The 21754-nt window shown below is 41.0% G+C and overlaps 1 protein-coding gene across 5 annotated transcripts in view; it reads right to left on the bottom strand.

Moving 5' to 3' along the window:
- Positions 1-21754, bottom strand: part of znf592 (zinc finger protein 592) — a 184692-nt gene that overhangs the window by 68461 nt on the left and 94477 nt on the right. For 3 of the 5 annotated variants that reach the window (XM_087982162.1, XM_087982164.1, XM_087982163.1), the window contains exon 3: positions 3093-3151. The exons of the other annotated variants lie outside the window; for them this stretch is intronic. In XM_087982162.1, the coding sequence (XP_087838288.1) occupies positions 3093-3096 (4 nt within the window). In that variant the 5' untranslated portion in view covers positions 3097-3151. The remainder of the gene's footprint in view (positions 1-3092; positions 3152-21754) is intronic. 5 annotated transcript variants of the gene reach the window in all.

Here is a 21754-nt window from a genome sequence, read left to right as displayed (position 1 = left end):
CTGGAATGACCATTCCAACTCAATGGGAAGTGCTGGATGTCTTGAAACGCATAAAAGTGGATAAATCCCCAAGATCCCTAGAATCCCCAGGTATACCCTAGAACTCTGTGGGAAGCTAGAGAAGTGATTGCTGGGCCTCTTGTTGAGATATTGGTATCATCGATAGTCACAGGTGAGGGGCCGGAAGACTGGAGGTTGGCAAACGTGTTGCCACTGTTTAAGAAAGGTGGTAAGGACAAGCCAGGGAACTATAGACCAGTGAGCCTGACCTCGGTGGGGGGCAAGTTGTTGGAGGGAATCCTGAGGGACAGGATGTACATGTATTTGGAAAAAGTGAGGACTGCAGATGCTGGAGATCAGAGCTTAAAAAAGTGTTGCTGGAAAAGCGCAGGTCAGGCAGCATCAAACGAACAGGAGAATCGACGTTTCAGGCATAAGCCCTTCTTCAGGAATGAGGAGGGTGTGCCAAGCAGGCTAAGATAAAAGGTAGGGAGGAGGGACTTGGGGGAGGGGCACTGGGAATACGATAGGTGGAAGGAGGTTAAGGTGAGGGTGATAGGCCGGAGAGGGGGTGGGGGGGCGGAGAGGTCGGAAAGAAGATTGCAGGTCAAGAAGGCGGTGCTGAGTCTGAGGGTTGGGACTGAGAGAGGTGGGGGGAGGGGAAATGAGAAAGCTGGAGAAATCTGCATTCATCCCTTGTGGTTTCAAGGTTCCTAGGCGGAAGATGAGGCGCTCTTCCTCCAGGCGTCGTGTTGCCATGGTCTGGCGATGGAGGCAGCCAAGGACCTGCATGTCCTTGGCGGAGTGGGAGGGGGAGTAGGCAAGGACTGATTAGGGATAGTCAACATGGCGTTGTGTGTGGGAAACCATGTCTTACGAACTTGATTGAGGTTTTTGAGGAAGTAACAAAGAGGATTGATGAGGGCAGAGCGGTGGATGTGATCTGCATGGACTTTAGTAAGGCATTTGACAAGATTCCCCATGGGATATTGATTAGCAAGGTTAGATCTCACGGAAAACAGGGAGAACTAGCCATTTGGATACAGAACTGGCTCAAAGGTAGAAGACAGAGGGTGATGGTGGACAGTTGTTTTTCAGACTGGAGGCCTGTGACCAGTGGAGTGCCACAAGGATCGGTGCTGGGTCCTCTATTTTTGTCACTTACATAAATGATTTGGATGCGAGCATAAGAGGTATAGTTAGTAAGTTTGCAGATGACACCAAAATTGGAGGTGTAGTGGACAGTGAAGAGGGTTACCTCAGATTACAACAGGAACTTGACCAGATGGGCCAATGGGCTGAGAAGTGGCAGATGGAGTTTAATTCAGATAAATGCGAGGTGCTGCATTTTGGGAAAGCAAATCTTAGCAGGACTTATACACTTAATGGTAAGGTCCCAGGGAGTGTTGCTGAACAAAGGGACCTTGGAGTGCAGGTTCATAGCTCTTTGAAAGTGGAGTCGCAGGTAGATAAGATACTGAAGGCGACTTTGGTATGCTTTCCTTTATTGGTCAGAGTATTGAGTACAGGAGTTGGTAAAAACAAGGACTGCAGATGCTGGAAAACAGAATCTAGATTAGAGTGGTGCTGGAAAAGCACAGCAGGTCAGGCAGCATCCAAGGAGCAGGAAAATCGCCGTTTCGGGCAAAAGCCCTTCATCAGGAATACAGGCAGGGAGCCTGCAGGGTGGAGAGATAAATGAGAGGGGGGTGGGGGTGGGGAGAAAGTAGCAAAGAGTACAATGGGTGAACGGGGGTGGGTCTGAGTTGGGAGGTCATGTTGCGGCTGTACAGGACATTGGTTAGGCCACTGTTCGAATATTGCGTGCAATTCTGGTCTCCTTCCTATCAGAAAGATGTAGTGAAACTTGAAAGGGTTCAGAAAAGATTTACAAGGATGTTGCCAGGGTTGGAGGATTTCAGCTATAGGGAGAGGCTGAACAGGCTGGGGCTGTTTTCCCTGGAGCGTCGGAGGCTGAGGGGTGACCTTATAGAGGTTTACAAAATTATGAGGAGCATGGATCAGGTAAATAGGCAAAGTGTTTTCCCTGGGGTCAGGGAGTCCAGAACTAGATGGCATAGGTTTAGGGTGAGAGGGGAAAAATATAAAAGAGACCTACGGACAACTTTTTCACGCAGAGGGTGGTACGTGTATGGAATGAGCTGCCAGAGGAAGTGGTGGAGGCTGGTACAATTGCAACATTTAAGAGGCAGTTGGATGGGTATATGAATAGGAAGGGTTTGGAGGGATATGGGCTGGGTGCTGGCAGGTGGGAGTAGATTGGGTTGGGATATCCGGTTGGCATGGACGAGTTGGACCGAAGGGTCTGTTTCCATGCTGTACATCTCTATGACTCTATCTGATGAAGAGTCGTCTAGACTTGAAACGTTAGCTTGTTTTCTCTCCATGAATGCTGCCTAACCTGCTGTAATTTCCAGCAGTTTTTGTTTTCTCCAGGGTCTTACTCCTGCTAACTTGGAGGAGATCCAATAATCATCATCTCGTTTTAACTTAGGTCCCCTTCATCTATCAATCCGTGCTTGCTGACTTAACTTGGCTCCAATTTTAACATTGCCAAGATTTAAAAATTCTCATTATAATTCTCCAATCTTTTCAAACACAACTGCCCCCAACTCCACCTCCTGGGTTTATAATGTTCTCCAATCCTTCAGGGTATTTGTGCCTCTCTAATTCTAGATTCTTGAGCAGCCCCGATTTTAATCACTCAATCATTATTTGCCTCGTTTTAGGTTTCCAAGGTCCTAAACTCTGGAATAGAGAATTACAATAATGCCTTAACTGTTGACTGCAAGTTAACTGGCAGGATATTCTGGTTGGGCTGAATAGCACATTTCTGTACTGCATACATAACTTAGTAAAGGGAGAATCAAATCAGAACTGTATTTTTACATCAAGAATCAGCTCAGACTGCAATGCAACATTACAACAAGCCAGATTAGTTTCTTCCGAACCCTGTCACCTCTCTTATATCCCAAAGCTAATCTACTGTTTAATTATAGTTTTATTTATTTTAGGAATTTTATCATTAAGATTACACAGAAAACCATCTGAAAAGAGAACATATTACATACTCATTAAAATTGCACTGGCAGCACGTCTGTTATTCACTCCTAGTTAAAGATACGCTGAACTAATTGAGGGAGAAAAGACAATTAGAAACACATCTAAATAACTCATCATTAAAACAAATCGGCCTGGAGGAGAATGAACAAATAGCCACGATTGTGTCAAACTCAGGATAAGGGATGTGGAACATCTAGTCAAGAGGAAGAAGGAAGCTTACTTAAGGAGGCAAAGATCAGACAGGGCTTTAGAAGGTTACAGGGTAGCCAGGAAGGGAACTGAAGAATGGACTTTGGAGAGCTAGAAGGGGGCATGATAAAGCTTTAGCGAGTAGGACTAAGGAAAATCCTAAGGCATTCTACACTCACGTGAGGAACAAGAGGATGGCCAGAGTGAGGGTAGAGCGGATCAGGAGGGAACTTGGAGGAGGTAGGGAGGTCCTTCATGATTACTTTGCTTCAGTATTCACTACTGAGAGGGACTTTATCGTTTGTGAAAAGAGTGTGAAACAGACTGATATGCTTGAACAGGTTGATATTAAGAAAGAGCATGTGCTGAAAATTTTGAAAAACATTAGGATACATAGATCACCTGGACCTGAAGGGATATACCAAATGTTACTATGGGAACTGAGGGAAGAGATTGCTGTGCCTTTGGCAATGATCTTTGCGTCCTCACTGTCCAATGGAGTAGTGCCAGATGATTGGAGGTGGCAAATGTTATTCCCTTGTTCAAGAAAGGGAATAGGGATAATCTTGGGAATTTCAGTGCAGTCAGTCTTGTGTCTGTGGTGGACAAAATATTGGAGAGAATTCTGAGAAACAGGATTTATGATTACTTGGAAAACCATAGTTTGATTAAAGATAGCCAGCATGGCTTTGTGAGGGGCAGATCATGCTTCACAAGCCTTAGTGAATTCTTCGAGGATGTGTCAAAACACTCTGATGAAGGTAGAGCAGTGGATGTGGTGTACATTGATTTTAGCAAGACGTTTGGTACGTTCCCCATGGTAGGCTCATTCAGAAAGTAAGGAGGCATGGGATACAGGGAAATTTGGCTGTCTGAATACAGAATTGGCTGGCCTATAGAAGACAGAAGGTATTGAAAGTATTCAGCCTGGAGCCTGGTGACCAGTGGTGTTCTGCAGGGATCTGTTCTGGGATCTCTGCTCTTTGTGATTTAAATGACTTAGATGAAGTAGTGGAAGGGTGGTTGGTAAGTTTGCTGGTGACACAAAGGTTGGTGGAATGGTGGATAGTGTGGATGGCTGTTGCTGGTTGCAATGGGACATTGACAGGATGCAGAATTGGGCTGATAAGTGGCAGATGGAGTTCAACCTGAGAAAGAGTGAAGTGATTCATTTTGGAAAGTCAAGCTTGAATCCAGAATACAGGGTTAAGGCAAGATTCTTGGCAGTGTGGAGGAACAGAGGGATCTTAGGGTCCACGCCTATAGATCCCTCAAAGCTGCCACCCAAGTTGAAAGAGTTGTTGAGAAGGCATATGGCATGTTGACTTTCATTAGCAGGGGGATTGAGCTTAAGAGTTGTGAGGTTACGCTGCAGCTCCAAAGAGCCCTGGTTAGATCACACTTGGAATATTGTGTTCAGTTCTGGTCGCCTCATTATATGAAGGATATGGAAACTTTAGTGATGGTGCAGAGGAGATTTACCAGGACTCTGCCTGGACTGGAGGCAGAGGGAACCAGGGCTTTTCTCATTGGAGTAAAGAAGGATGAGAGGTGGCTTGATAGAGGTGTATAAGATGATGAGAGACATACATAAAATGAACAGTCAGAGACCTTTTTCCCTGGGCAGAAATGGCTCTCAAAAAGGGACATTATTTTAAGGTGACTGGAGGAAGCTTTAGGGGAGATGTCAGAGGTAGGTTATTTTTTTTTATATAGATATTTTTATTAGAAATTTAACATTTTTACAAGTTTACAAAAATAAACAAAACTCTCAAGTACAAACATTGATATACAATTAAATCTTAAATATATAATAACCAAAATTTAACAAAAGAAAAATACCGAGAAAAAAACAAAACTCAACTAACTACTAATCTAACCTACAACTAACCAGAGTGTATAATTAAGTCTCTTACATTATTCAAATAAGAGAAAGAGAAAAAAAAACAGCGGATAACATAGAAATTGGGTAGTAAGATACATGCTCGGAATGTGTTAACATCAAATGTAACAAAACCCGTATTCGTGCGGGATTCCTCTCCCAAGGGGCCCCGGACCAGCCAGGTTCGTAAGCTCAATTAAATAAAAGCCCTTGTTAGGATAGCCGAAATATCTGTATTCATATAATTCAAGAAGGGCTTCCATATTTTATAAAATAATTCGGTCTTTTGGTGCACCATATTTGTAAGGAAGTCAAGGGGAATACATTCCATGATAAATCTGTGCCAATTTGAAAGTCCAGGGGGTCCCTCAGCCACCCAGTTCACCAAAATATTTTTCCTTGCACAGAAAGAGAGAATAGAAAATAGTCTCTTCCCATGCATGTCCAGGGAGGATAAGTTCGAAAAGCCCAAAAGGAGAGATACGGGGTCCACTTTAATTTCTGTTCCTAAAACTTCTGTCAGGACACTTGCTACTTTAGTCCAGTATCTACGGATCTTATGACAGGTCCATAGACAATGTACAAGAGTGCTCACTTCTATTTTACATTTGGGACACATTGGAGATGCCCCTGCCTTAAATTTTGCCAATCAATCCGGTGCTATATGGGCCCTATGAAGTATCTTCAGCTGGATAGCCTGTTACAGATGGTGATTCTTCTAGCGTTTTCCCAAATGTCATTCCACGTTTCTATAAGAGGTTCTTGACACAGAGAGTGGCAAGTGCACGGAATGCACTGCCAGCAGTGGTAGCAGAATCGGATACATTAAGGACATTTAAGCGACTCTTGGTTGGAAACACGGATGATAGTGAAATGAAGGGAATGCAGATTAGTTTGATCTTAGAGTAGGATAAAAGTTTGGCACATCATCGAGGGCCAAAGGGCCTGCACTGTGCTGTACTGTTCTATGTTCAGCAACATATGATGAAGGGGTAAATGTAGGGAAATGGGTCCGGGTGGGTTGCTCTTCGGAGGGTCAGTGTGGACTTGTTGGGCCGAAGGGCCTGTTTCCACACTGTAAGTAATCTAATCTAATCTAATCTAAAAAAGATAGCCACGGACAGTTAAGTCATGGGCAGGAATTCTTGGAACAGCTTAGCCTGAATCATGCATTTGCAATCTCCCATCTTCCTATTTCTAGGTTTGCTCGAAAAGTCAATAATGAATCAGGAGTTTTGTTGACAGTGTAGCCATAATTTGTGCCTCTCTATAAGAAGCCAGAACAGGTACATTAACTCTGGGACGCAGGTGAGGGGCATCTTCCAATTTTTAAAAAGTTAATTTCAATGACAGTACTTGAGACAACATTGGAAAGTAACTTGCAGCGTCTGCATATATTCTTTTGCACAGAGACGACAAGATGGACTCAGAGAAATGGGTTTTGTAATTTGGGAATGAGGATTGAACGTTCTACAGTATTGGATACTGCTTTAGTGATACCAGCTACTCTGAACAAGAAGGGTGAAAGTACCATGCAACCTGCTATAACCATAAAAGTCTGAAACATTTCATGTCTGCAAGGTTGTGGTTCCAGGTTAGCACTCCCAACTACAATAATAAATGCTGCACTGTTAGAGGCTCTGTTTGTTAAATCAGAGCACCATTTGTCAGATAGTACTATTCCAAAAAAAAGAGGACAGTCCCTTTCAGCATCCTGACAATACTTACCCTGACTTCACTGATTGGATCATTTGGTCATTAGTTAATTGTTGCTTGTGGAAGCTTGTAGTGTGCAAACTGACTGTCTGCTACCACATCACACACCAACCAAACTTCAGGCATATTTAATCTCTATATCAGATTTGGAGGTCTTGTGATCATAAAGAGCAAACTCTATAATGGTGCCTTTACTGGCCTCTAAGCTGAGTCATGTGAAGGCCATAAACTATGTTACAGTCCTTTCGCCCAGGTGATTATGTTCCATTTTACCTGGTCTGGCCGACATGCAACTCCAGATTCTCAAAATCTATTTGACTCTGTACTACCCTCTGAAATGGCTGAGCAAGCTTCTCATTGTATACAGCCCTCAAGAAGGCCATGCGACATCAAGCCTGGCATCGGATACAACAATGATGCACTGTCCTCAGTCAACCCCAAAGTCCTTCTCACTAACATCCAGGATTGAGACAGCTGTCTTACAGACAAGTCAAACAACAGTGTGACACTGTCATTCTCACTGAATTATCCATTACAGTTAATGTTCCATCACCTTCCCTTGCTATGGCCTGGCCTGCCCTGCCCTACCAGCAGGGAAAACTCACTAATGATGATGGCATACTTTCAGGAGGGAGTTGCCCCGGGAACCTGTGACACTAACTCCTCATACCACGAAGTTTTATCCTATCAGGTCAAATATGAACAAGGAAATCATCTGCTAATTACCACTTACCTGTCCTCTCTCAAAATATGAATCAGTACTCTTCCATTCTGAGCACAACTTGGAAGAAACACTGAGGTTAGCAAGAACAGAGAATATTGAATGAGAAATTCAATGCCCATCATCAAGAGTGGCTCAATAGCACTGTTGCTGACTGCCATGACAGAGTCCTAAAAGAGATAGCTATCAGACTTGATTTGTGACATGTGACGAGGCAATCAATAGGAAGGAAAAAACTACTTACCCCTTCCCTCTCTGGGCTACTTGTCACAGATACATCTGTTGATGAAATTACTGACCCCCTTATGAAGGCAAAATCTCTGCTTCGTACTGTGTTCATCGTGTTATACAGCATCATCACATGGGATAGATTCAGAATAGATCCAGCAACTCAAAGCTGTGCACCCATGAGTCTTTCTGGGCCATAAGCAACAGCACAATTATATTCAGCCACAATCTGTAACCATATAGACTGGCATATCCCTTACTCTAACATTACCATCAAGCAATTGGATCAATACTGGTTCAACAACAACTGGGAGGGGAGCAAAACAGGAGCAGCACCAAGTTTACCTCAAGATACAATACTCAACTCTGTGAAGCTTTAAAACACAACCATTTCCATATCGAATGGTGGAAGCAACAGGCAGCCAGCTATTTCTCCTGAGGTCTATCCAGAGTTTCATTCATCCACTTAAGGGTTACTACAGAAGCATTTGAGGGAAAAGATGGTTATAATGATAGATTTAGATAAAGAAAAGATGGGAAGAGGCTTGAATGGAACAAAACTCCAGTTTTGGCTGGTTGGGCTGAATTACCTCTTTCTGTACAGTATACTTGTTGTAAACCTATGTAGAAAATGTACTTTACTCACAGGCACTTTTAAATATATGTCAGAATAGAAAAATAAAACAGTATTAGATCATGTAACATAGCGACAAAGTAGGATAGAACAAGTATGTACAATCCTTTGGCCTCTACCCCTTAGACTGGTGCTTTGGTTATATTCCAACATGGCATGACATAGGTACTTCAAGGGTGAAAGAGAGATCTGCATTCAAAATTCAAACAAAATAATTTAAGTTTTTTTTTCAAATGAGCACTACAATCAGCTTACTCTTATTCATATGAGCTTATTCATATGATTATATCCAAAGTTTTGATATTAAAATGAGGCACATGAAGTACAAAGACAAAACTGCATGGGAATTTGAGTTAAAGTCAATATACCTAGACAACGTCATACTTAATTATTAAAGGTAATTCTTCCTTGCATTCTCGGGAACCATCTGGGATGCCCTGAGCCACATTCAGTACCAGCAATTCTTTGCTTAATATTAGTAACTTAGACTAATTCTAAGTTGGGAAAATACCCACAATCTTTGTCAGAAGGTAGACTCAATCTTGATAAATAGCAAAGATTTATTACATACAGCTTAATGGCTAATGACATTACATCTGGAAGTCTCCTGTGAGACATCAGGCTCAACTTAACAGGTAAGTGCAATTACTGCTGCCGAAACATTCTCGTACGCACAAGACTATACTAGATACTGTTTAGCTCCTCCCAGGAGCAATTAATTATATGCTGATGGACAGAGCTTATTTGGTGATGTTAATTAACTCTTTCAGGTGCTAACTGCTTTAAACAACAATGAGTTCAAAGTGGACATGAAAGAAAAACAGGAGCAATTAGAGAAAAGGCAGGCTCAAAGGAGAATTATGCAAAATTGGGACCATGGGTAAATGATGATATATCAATTCCACATATTTACTCGCACAAACGTTTGGAAGAAATTGTAGGTAAGTAAATATAGGAGAGGATTATGATCATTACTTATTATTCTTCTCCAAAGGGGGGAAAATAGTGGTGTAATAGTCAAGTCATAGGCTGGTAATCAAGAGTACAAGGCGAAGGTTCTGGGGGCAAAGGGTTCAAAACTGCACCACAGCATCTGGTGGAATTTAAATTCAGATAATAAATCTGGAATATATGGGTTGTTTCAGTGAAAATGACCATGGCAACATCAATTAATTTTCCTAAAAACCCAAGTAGTTCATCAATGGTCTAACTTAAACGTGACTCTATACCCAGAGCAATGTGGTTAATTCTTGACTGCCCTGAGGTTGCTTAACAAGTCAGTCACTCAGTTCAAGGGCAATTAGGGGCGTTATCAAACACTTGTCTTGACCATACAGCATCAAAGAATAAGAATTGATGTAGCAATGGTGATATTTGAGGGTTGCTGAACCTATGGTTGTGATGTTACTACTAAGCAGGATGTGGAGGCACATCTTATGTCCACCTCAGCCGGAATGGGGAGCTAAACCCATGCTTTTGCTGTTATTCTGAACCACATAAGCCACCAAGCCAACGGAACTAGCTAAGCCCCAATCTAGTTAGGTATTAATTGAAAACAATCTTGCTGGGTTACTGATGAAAGAGTACAGATCTGAAACACTAATTCTGCTTGTCTTTCTGCAGATGCTGCCAAGCCTGAAGATTTCCACCATTTCTGTATTTATAACCCTAAGGTTCCATCTGCCTTGCTAAGGCTGCATCTGCCATTGGGTGTGCAGTCTTGATCTCGTTTTAAAATATTCAATATTGGGCAGAGTTCAAAGGACAGTTAAGAGATTAATTCCAAAACTTAGGGAGCTGTATGGAGATGTTTGCTGACGTCAGGATTTTGTTCGTTTAAAGGAGTGAAACATGGAGTAATCTGATTAATGTTTAAAATTTGTCAAGCCAGGAGAATACAAATTCAGATTTCAGATTCAGAGGCTGATTTCTTGCAACAGCTTTTCAGTTGAAGGGTCAGAAATATGTAAGATTCAGTAAGGGTTAGATGATAAAATCAAAACATTTCAAAGGCAAGTTGGAAAGGTTCCAGTCAGTATTTAGGATTCAGCTGTATTAGACTTAGTAAGACAGCAAGATCTTTAAAAAAAGAACACTTTTATTTATATAATCAAAAACAGAAGTTGCTGGAAGAGCTCAGCAGGTTTGATAGCATCTGTGAAGAGAAATCAAAGTTAACGTTCCAGGTCTGGTGACTGTTCCTCAGGCCATTACAAAAGTCTTCATAACCAATGATATCCTATAATGTGTAATCACTGTTATTGTTTCAGAAATAGACAGCCAATTTGTAGACAACAAGCTCCTACAAATAGCAATGTTACAACGACTAGATAACCTGTTTTTTAAAATGCTAATTGAGAGATATACATTGACCATGACACAGGGATAACTCCCCCGCCCTTCTCTAAATGCTGATGTGACACCTTTTATGTCCAAGAGGGCGACACTGGGGGAAGATGAAGGCTTGGTTTAACCTCTCATCCGAAAGATGGTACCTCCAACAACGAGGTTGCTGAAGAAGCCTCTGGACGCCAGAAATTTTCCTCCCACTCAAAAATGCATTGTCAGATTTGATTTTTGTGCTATAGTCCTGGATTGGGCCTTGAACCCACATGACTCTAACCTCTGAGGCAAAAGTGCCCTTACAAATATGTAGGTAGGACAACATTGGGCTATTTTGTGCTGAAAGCTTTTATTGTAGAGTCATAGTAATGTACAGCATCGAAAAAGAGCCTTCGGTCCATCTTGACTAGATATCCTAAATTAATCTAATCCTATTTGGCCCATATCCCTCTAAACCCTTCCTATTTGCTCTGAGTTGCTTTTAACATGTAATTAGTGGGTAACCATAACACTGCATTCATTCAAGTGCAGAGTGTAACAGCAATAGTCCTCTGTGCTGAAGCAGAATTTTCTCTCAAAGCAACTTCTGGTTTTGTCACTTAACTGACAGCTATCCAATATACCTATTATACCAGTGTTAGCGTCACTGTTATTCTGGTCACAAAATATAACCCATTCTTAATTATGCAGTAAAATCAAATTAGTTCAGCCTAAAAGGTTTGATACTAGGCATTTGAGAATTCTACAAACCAGGATTTCCCTCCCCAAGCCAAAATAGCATGACATCTCTCCACATCAATGCCAAATCACTGCTTTCAGACAAGTGTATTTTGTGCAAAGATTACAGCACAGTCAATAAATTGTGAAATCTGCAGAACCAAGTCCTGCTTGACAGAATCTTTTCACAAGCACAAGACATTGTGGTCCATTAGATGGATACTTTATTAAAAGGCATCAGTCCCAAAAGGTACTCTTGATTAAATGGTGATTGGCATTCCAACTGAACATCTGCACAACATGCAACAGTCTTAGCAAACTGCCTTAAAAACAAAATTCTCAACCACTTTACTATGGGTCTGTGATTGCTGTGACTCAAAAACTCCAAGAGCTTGGTAACATATCAGCACAACTCATTCATTACCTGTTGCAATTGAATATTCTGGAGCATTGGAAGTGGAAGAATTGAAGGAAAACATGAAGATTTCCCAGAAAACAATTCTAGAAATACGTAACAATCAACTGAAAGGAAAATGCATTTAAGTCACAGAGAATTTAAAAAATGGTGGGACCCCCAAAAAACTGGCAAGCAGGCATGCCACTGAAAGCTTGGTCATGCCGTTTTAGAACCTATCAAAATTTAATCTGAGCATTTAGTTTCCTATCACTCAAAACAGTTCTGGTCATCTGGTTTCATTGGATAAAGTCAAACGTTTGTTCACTGTGAAATTATCAACAAGATTGAATGACTGAAATTTGATAGACTACAATCTCAGTAACAAATTGCTCCATGATGAAAGGTATCGTGTGACTTCTCGGTTAAAAAGTGAGTTTTCATGGACTACTTTTCAAAGCAGTTCACTTGTCTTGTACAAATCAACATACTACTCATCCAAATTGCAAAATAAAGCATTGCAACATTGCAACTTTAAGAATATAAGACCACTTCATTCTTAATTTGTTCTTGGGCATTGTTGATTCTGCCAGCATTTATTAACTATCCCTAATTGTCTGGAGGGCAGTTAAGAGTCAATCACATTGCTGTGGAAATGGACTTCATAAGGTAAGGTTGACAGATTTCCTTCCCTAAAGGACATGAGAGAATCATGTAGGTTTCTAACAACAATTACAAAGGTGATTTTTAATTTCAGATTTTAAAGGACTCAAATTCACAATGTGATTCGAAGCCATGATCCCAAAACAATAGTCAAGAGTGTGATGCTGGAAAAGCAGAGCAGGTCAGCATCCGAGGAGCAGGACAGTTGATGTTTTGGGCATAAGCCCTTCACCAGGAATTCGAAAATCTTTCTTTTACATTGTGACCATTTTAATCATCTGCAAAAATGACCCTGCACTTCCTGTTGCCTGCCACTTCAACACACCACTGTATTCCCTGGCCAATATTTCTGTCTCAGGCTTGCTGCAGTCCTCAGCGAAGCTCAGCACAAACTGGAAGAACAGCATCCCAGTTTCCGCTTGGAAACCCTGCAGCCTTCAGGACTCAATGTTAAACTCAATGATTTCAGGACTTGGGAACCTTCTCCCATACACCAGACATGGCTTGTCAACACATGGGTTTCTACTGCAACCAGCCATTTTTAGTTATTAATGGCTATTAGCTGCCCCCATTAGCAGCTATTGATTCTCCCAGGCTGACCTTTACCCATCCTCTCTCCACCTAACATGCTGTTCTCTCCCTCTCGGCTCCATCAATTTTTTAATCCTTCCAATCCCCCACCCCATCATCAGCACATATACTCTTTTCCTAACTACAACCAGTTCTGAAGAAGGGTCACTGGACCTGAAATGTTAATGCTTTCTTCCAACAGGTGCTACCAGACTTGTTGAATTTCTCCAGCAACTTCTGTTTGTGTTTCTGATTTCCCACATTGGTAGTATTTTGTTTGGGTTTCAATTTTATTCTTCTCCTCCATATTATTTGCCCTATCTGAATAACAATTATTAAAAGCTCATTCATTGCTAGAACATGAGACCCATCATTCTTTAGCTACTTCAACATGAGTGTTCACTTCATTCAGATTCAGAGAAAATGATATTTGCCAACTGGCCCCTGCACTTACACAACCAAATTTACTTATTTTTCCTTATGCCAGTAACAGGATCACAGTTCCAAAAAATCTTGTAACTATGATGAGCTAATGTGAGGTGATGCATTTTGGAAGATCCAATTCAAGAGTGAACTATACAGTATGTGGAAAAATCCTGGGAAAAATTGATGTACAGAGAAATCTGGGTGTTCAGGTCCATGGTACCCTGAAGGTGGCAACGCAGGTCAGTACAGTGGTCAAGAAGGCATACGGCATGCTTTCCTTCATCGGACAGGGTATCGAGTACAAGGATTGGCAGGCCATGTTATAGTTGTGTCAGACTTTGATTTGGCCACATTTGGGATACTGCAAACAATTCTGGTTGCCACATTACCAAAAAGATGTGGATGCTTTGGAGAGGGTGCAGAAGAGATTCACCAGGATGTTGCCCGGTATGGAGGGCGCTAGCTATGAAGAGAGGTTGAGTAGATGAGGATTATTTTCATTAGAAAGACTGAGGTTGAGGGGGTTGTGATTAAGGTCTACAAAATCATGAGAGGTATAGACAGGGTGGATAGCAAGAAGCTTTTTCCCCCCAGAGTGGGGGACTCAATTACTAGGGGTCATGAGTTCAAAATGAAGGGGGGAAAATTTAAGGGAGATATGCATAGAAAGTTCTTTACGCAGAGGGTGTTGGGTGCCTGAAACACGTTGTTAGTGGAGGTGGTAGAGGCGGGCATGACAGCGTCATTTAAGATGTATCTAGACAGATACATGAATGGGCAGGGAGAAGAGGGATACAAATCCTTAGAAAATAGGCGAAAGGTTTAGATAGAGGATCTGGATTGGCGCAGGCTTGGAGGGCTGAAGGGCCTGTTCCTGTGCTGTAATTTCCTTTGTTCTTTGTACAACTATGTGGATAAGGGCTCTGGATTTAACAAAAGTAACTGCGGGGAGCCAGCACTAGAGTGTCAATGCATCGCAACCCAAACAAAACAAATATGAGCATAAAAGAGGTTTAAGGTAACTGAGGTACATTACATGTGATGGTCTTAGAGTGGGAGTGGGAAATCATAAAACACGACAGGTTAAGCTGATTGGATGTATTTTATGAATTAAGAAACCAAGTACAAAACCAACACTTGTGTTTATACAGTGCTTTTTGCAAGGGTCTAAGAATACTTTTGAAAAGTATGGTGCTGGAAAAGCACAACAGGGCAGGCAGCATCTGAAGAGCAGGAGAATCTAAGAATACTGCAAGGCTCTTTACAGCAAATGAAGTGATTTTGATCTGTAATCATAGCTATTATGTAAGAATGGAAAAAAACTTGTCCTAGGTATATTTACTCCATAAACCTTGATATCATTGAATCTTCTCCAGCTGAAATTCCCACTGAAGCCGATGGGAAAGCTGCAATAACTGCAAAGTAAGTCTCAAATGAAAGGCAAACTCCAAGATTATATGTATAAGTCTGAATAATGGTCTCACTTTCAGAAGTTGGCACATTTATTACCGTTGCACAAAAATGTCTTCATGCAACAGTGCAAATGTTTTGAATACTAATCGTGATATTACTAATATAATGACAAATAAAAAGAGAAATTCCTGCTGTCTCATGCCCAGCTGCAATAGGATACCCTGCCTCTCTGTGAGGATTCACATGTTGGACCTAATCCAGTCAATAATACTAATTCTTCAACTGTTTCCTCAAAATGAGAAAATACAAAGTCCATTTTGGATTCCAGGTCTCTTATCAACAAAAACAGGCACAGATTAGTTTTCTTATCTGAAGACAGCCACAGCACTGAAGATTGAGAGATGCAGGATAGGGAAAACTGGCTACTTGTGTTATTCCCTTCAACTAACGAAACTGAAGTAACTTGGCAAATGCTTTCACCAGCACAGTGGTAACACAAACTCATTTGTTTGGAATGCCTCAAGTGTAATCTCTAACCAATGTAGCCATCAATTGACGAGCCTTGTGTGCAAATAAAATACACAGAAAAGCCACAACTACCAACTGTGCAGAACTAGATAATTAATAAACACTATGTAGCAGTTTATCTTGGGACAATAATTAACACAACTTACAACTGAAGGAGTCAAAATGGATGAAATAAATATGTTTTCCTGATGATTTACGAGGGGGATGGAACAAAGTAAATAGAAACAGACTGTTTTCAGTGGTTGTGGCGCCTAAAAAGAGGAAATAGTAAAAAGACTGAGATCAAAGAACAACAGGAACATTTTGTTTGAAACAGAGGATAGGAAGGCTGGGGAAAGTCGAATGTTTTATCACATTTAGAATTCAAAACGGAGATTATATTAATTGCTAAGAATGGTCAGTTAGAGTTGAAGAGTGGGGACAAATGGGATAATGGGAAGACAGCAAGAACATGGGATTAACATCAACCTGAATTGGTTGGGGCAAATTACATGCCAACATTTCTAAAGAGTTTCAGATTGCATTGGAAGTGTAACATAATATCAAATAAGACAAAAGATGTAATGGATCCTTTGTGAATGTGGGGTAAGCACCCAATCTGCATGCATTACAATTACAAAAAGACATATGAAGTAGTTGTTCTGAAAGAGTTATTTTGAAGCTACATTAAGCTCCACCCAAGCTGATGATGTCACAATCGATGTGAAGAAGTAGTCTAGCACAAGATCCCAAAGGAGACAGTTGCATCTGCTTTGGCTCCTCACAGTCCTTGTAAGAATGCTCAAATGGTCAATGTAGCTTGTACCTATGTGCTATCGTATAATAAAGTACATTGTGTTGTGTAAGAAAAATTCCTCTTCTCATTCAGACTCAATATTGGTTTATCCTTTACTGCGACACTTTAGACAGTTCCTTAGACTCAACACAGAGAATTAGAAAAAAGGTTCTTATTGCGCAAAGGTAGTGTCCCTTTGGGCTAGAAGACCTGGGTTCAAGCCCAACCTGTTCCGGGGCCTGTCATGACATCCCTGAATAAGTTGATTGAAAATATTTTAGAAATGTAAAAAGCATGCTCACTGGGCATTGCGGTAGTGTCCCTACCTCTGAGTCAGAGGGGCCCAGTTTCAAAGCCCCCCCCCCCCCCTTGTCCTGGACACCTGTCATAATATGCCTGAACAAGATGCATGTAACTACTAGAAAAGCGAATTGGTGGCTCTATTCTAAACACAGCTGTTAGAGTGCCTGTCCTATGCTCCATTATCAAAACTAAGAACAATTTCACATTGTCTCTCACTTTTAACGATCACCTTTCACTCATTTCATTAAAAGTATTAAATAATTTGCAAACTCCCAAGTCGATTTGCCTGTTGTTTTCTTTCCTTATTTTAATTGTGTTGTAACTAATGCTTTTACACTAGTATGGATTGGTTTTGTTAATGAAATTGTCCCATTTTCACAGCTGACGATGACGTGAAAGAATACATCAAAAGATTGCCTAACCCTCTTAACATGGCAGATGGTGGGCTTTGAATTCGATAGAAATCTGGAATTAAGAGTCAAATGATGACCATGGAACCATTGCCAATTGTCAGAAAAATCCAACTGCTTCACTTATGTCCTTTAGGGAAGGAAACTGCCATCCTTACTTAGTCTGGTCTACATGCGACTCCAGACCCACAGCAATGTGGTTGCCTCTTATCTGCCCTCAGGGCAATTAGGGACAGGCAAGAAATGTTGGCCTAGCCAGCAATACTCACATCCCATGAATGAATAAAAAAAAACTTCTTTGCATCTCTGTACTGGAGATCCAGTAATCTAACAAATATTTATTTGCATCAGCTGTTTTCCTAAAAGCTGGAACGTTGTGGGAGAAAAGCATACTCTAATGTCTGTTTTGCACACACAAATCTTTTCAGTATATTAGATCACACAGTTATGGTTACTGCCAGTAAAACTGCTGAATTGCTGCCCAAACACATGGACTCAAGGTGAATGAAGTCTTTTGATTTTTCCTCCCCAAAGAACGTCAAATGTGACCAGAGCATCTAAATTCCAGAAAGCTACAAAACGATTTATCAAATCTAGCTACTATACCGCCATGCTTCTGATGGAAAGCTTTTCTTGGTTTCTAGGTTCTGTATGAGGAAGTTCTCAGAGAAACAGCTATACTGATTGATACTTGCAGAATTACAGAATTATAGAATTCTACAGCACAGCCTATGGTCATTTTTGACTGGCGCAATCACCTAAAGATACTTATCCAATTTTTCCAGTACTTGACATCATAGCCTTATATGCCTTAAAGATCTTAAAATGCATAACTATTGGGCGAAGACTTAGATTGATCTCAACATCATGTAAAGCCAAAACTAAGAAATAGTCAAATGACAGAAAAATACAAAATTCTGGAAACCTGACACAAACACAGGTCTGACAGCATTTGTGGAGACAGAAACAGAATTTACATTTTGGATCTGATGTGACTTCTTCACCATTATTTTTTAATCAAGATGTCACAATGAAGTGCCTCCAAAGTAAAGCTGCAAATTAATTCTCACAGGGGATGGCTGGTAATCCAGTGTGCCTTGCATACTTTTTCCTCCTCCTCTCCCCTTGTAGAGCTGTACCTAAATTCAGACAACTCAGAAATATAAGCTGACCAATACCATAGATTAGGAATCCTCTTTCCAGGAGAGCATAACGGTGCAGCTAAGATTTGAATAAGGAAATTTATAGAACACATCATCATAAAGCACTGAAAAGATTCTCAGTGCTCATCTTCTGGGACTATTCTGCCAATCTAGTTTGCAATTTTATTCATAGGCAAGCAAGCTTCTACTGATGCATCTTCCCCCTTTTCCCCCCATTACTGAACCAATTGCTGCCCAGTCAAGTATCAATAATGTCCTACATTTTTATAGATGGATCAAGTCACATAGTTTCAACAGAGGATTGACTCACTTTCAACATTCAACTGCCCAGCCAGTCTTTTTTGGAGCCTGTGTCATTTATTTCCTTTCTAGAAGCACTGTAACCAGTTGATGATTTTACGAAGGACTAACATGGGTTGAGTCTCAATAGGCAAATATGTAGTATGACTCAATAAAATCTGCCAGTAAAAGATGTCCATCTATACCAGTGACTCAGATAAGGGGACAAAGTGTAATACATCAAGTTTGATGATGATACGAAGTTGGATTGGAGAACAAGCTGTCAAGTAATAAACTTGATATAAACCAGATGAATATAAACCAGTTAAGTGGCTGGGCAAGTAGATGACCATCAACAGAACAATGTGTAGAAATGTGAAGTGATCCACTTTGATAGGAAGAACAGAAAAGCAGAATACTTAAGACGTGCCACTCAAATTTCTATATTAACTCAATTTTGCCACTCTATCTTCATAAACCTTGATGGGTGTATTTTATTCATTGCGTTGTTGAGCTCAGTCTCGAATATACTCAACAAATCAGCATTCTCTCTGCGATAAGAGTTCTAAAGGTTCACAATACCTCTGACTAAATTTCTCAACTTAGTCCTCATCGTGAGGCAAGTTCTCGATTCACTTGGCATAGGAAATAATTATGTTTTTAGGAATTTTATATCCTGCTGTGAGGTCACAACTCACCCTGCACAGCACATAAACCCATTCTATTCACCTCCTTTCCTCGGGCAGTTTCATGATACCAGGAAATCATTGTAGTGAATCTTTGTTGCAGCCAGTCCAAAAAACATATATTCTTCCTCATGCAAGGAGACCCATAAAAGTATGCAGTATGCCACTGTAGCCTCACCAAAGCCCTTTATAATTGCAGCAACACTTCCTAGCTCTTGTACTCAAAACCCTTTGCAAAAAAGTACATGACTTGCTTTCATAATTGTTTACTTTATCTGCACATTAACTTTGTGACTTATGAATAAGCTCACACAAATCCATCAGAATGTCAATAATTACTCATCTCTCACCATCTAAAAGGTGAACACAAAGGGAATCAAGGGATAAGACAAAATGGAAAAGTGGAGTTGATGTAGATTAGCCATGATACTGAATAAGCAAAGCAAGTATGGGAAGCCTGAAGATCTATTACTGGTCTTTTTTATGTTATCTCCTGATAATAGCAGACAAAATGCAACACACCCTAACAGACAGCTCTGGCAATTGGAAATGCAGAATTTTAAGAGCAGCTGTTTTCCTTTCGACAACACAATCATGAATACAAAGTTTGCTGTTTTCAATGATAGCTTCCAACAGCTATTTATTGAACTTCTAGTTTTCTCATATTCTACACGCTAATTAGTAACATTCCAGTCAGTTTGATGTCCTGGGAGTCTAAATTTAGCAACCTACGTCAACATTACTCATCACTTATCCAGTGTAATCTCGTATACAGACACGTGCATTGTGAGGTTGACTCTTCCGCCAAAGCAGTAAAAAAAACAGGAGTGGATCATTCTTCACTTGGTTTCCACAAACCTATATGCTCCTCAATGGTCTAAATGTGCCACAAGAATCCAGACATTGTGAATCATAAAAGGAATCAATCACAAACACACACGACAAAGGAAGATTGTATTACTGAGAATATGGTGCCTGTATTAGAAATATACAATTTAACAATCTGTGTTCTAGTTCTCTTGTTATTTCAGTGATTTCTGTGTGGAGAACCCAGCCTATCATTCACAATATCTCCATCACAATGAACACAATAAACACAGGTTGTGTGTATAACTAAACTGAATTCTAACCAAACTAACACACTAGTAAAAATGAAGGAAGGACTGCTGTATTTCATCCTCTTCCCAACACTAGCAGTTAGTTGTTCACACAATAAGTAGTGACATAGAGACATAGACAGAGAATACTACAGCACGGAGACAGGCTCTTTGGCCCAAACTGGCCCGTGCTGACCAAAATGTCCATCAACTCTAACCCCATTTCCCTGCACTTGGCCTATAACCTTCTAAACCTTTCCTGTCCATGTACTTGTCCAAATTCCTTTTAAATGTTGCTAATGTAATTGCCTCAACCACACCCATCCACTGGCAGCTTATTCCATATGCGTACCCCACCCTCTGTGTAAAAAAAGTTGCCCCTCAGGTTCCCTTTTATTTTTTCCCTTCTAAACTGATGCCCTCTAGTTTTCGATTCCTCAAACCTGGGGAAAAAAGACTGAGTACATTCACCCTATCCATGCCTCTCATTATCTTATACACGTCTATAAGATTCCGCCTCAGTCTCCAAAGCATTAAAGAAAAAAGTCCTATGCTTGTCCAACCTCTCCCAATAACTCAGACCCTTGAGCCCTGACACCATCCTTGTAAATTTCTTCTGCACTCTTTCCAGTTTAATAAGATCCTTCCTATAGCAAAGTAACCAAAAGTGAATATAATATTCCAAGTGCAGCCTCACCCACGTCCTGCACAACTGCAATATAACTTCCCAACTTCTATACTCAATGCCCTGACTGATGAAGGCCAGTGTGCCAAAAGTCTTCCTCACTGCACCTGTGACTCCACTTTCAGAGGACTGTGCTCCAGAACTCCAAGATCCTTTTGTTCCACTACACTCCTTAAGAGCCAACCATTCACCATGAAACTCCTACCTTGATTTGATTTTCCAAAATGTAAGATGTCACACTTATCTATATTAAATTCTATTTGCCAATTCTTGGCCCAGTGCTCTGCACGCAGAACAAAACCTGGCAATTCATCTGCATGTTTGTACTTGCCCCAAATGCAACCTTCCGTATAGTCGCAGAAAATCTTAGATAAAAAAATCAGAAATAATAAGTTGAAGAGATAGGTCAGGCTGGAACATGACAGGGAGCGAGGAATGCCTGTTTGATTAAATTGCATCTAATTCAATGCAGAGTCAAAAGCACAGCCAGTCAGGCAGCAGCCGAGGAGCAGGAGAGTCGAGGTCTTGAGCATAAGCTCTTCCATCAGGAATGTGTAGGCAGGCACTGAGGAAGGAGATGTGGCTGTAATATTGAATCTGCTTCAACTGAAGAGCTAGAGGGCAGAGGAGACGACCTGGGGGGTGCAGTGAGAGAGAGAGACTCACTGAGCTCCTTGTAGAGGGAGGAGGAGAACTTCGTTAAGGTAGGCATCCTTGGAAGAGGCTTCGCAGTAAGGTTATAATCAATTAGGAGAAAGCGAGGTCTGCAGATGCTGGAGGTAAGAATCAAAATGTGTGGTGTGGGAAAAGTACAGGTGGTCAGGCCATCCGAGGAGCAGGACAGTTGA

The sequence above is a fragment of the Chiloscyllium plagiosum genome, unplaced genomic scaffold, assembly GCF_037043375.1.
Source record: "Chiloscyllium plagiosum isolate Xiang-an unplaced genomic scaffold, Cpla_swu_hap1 HiC_scaffold_42, whole genome shotgun sequence".
In the NCBI taxonomy this organism is placed as follows: domain Eukaryota; kingdom Metazoa; phylum Chordata; class Chondrichthyes; order Orectolobiformes; family Hemiscylliidae; genus Chiloscyllium; species Chiloscyllium plagiosum.
Note: the sequence above shows the minus strand (reverse complement) of the source record. Positions and strands in the feature narration are given on the sequence as shown.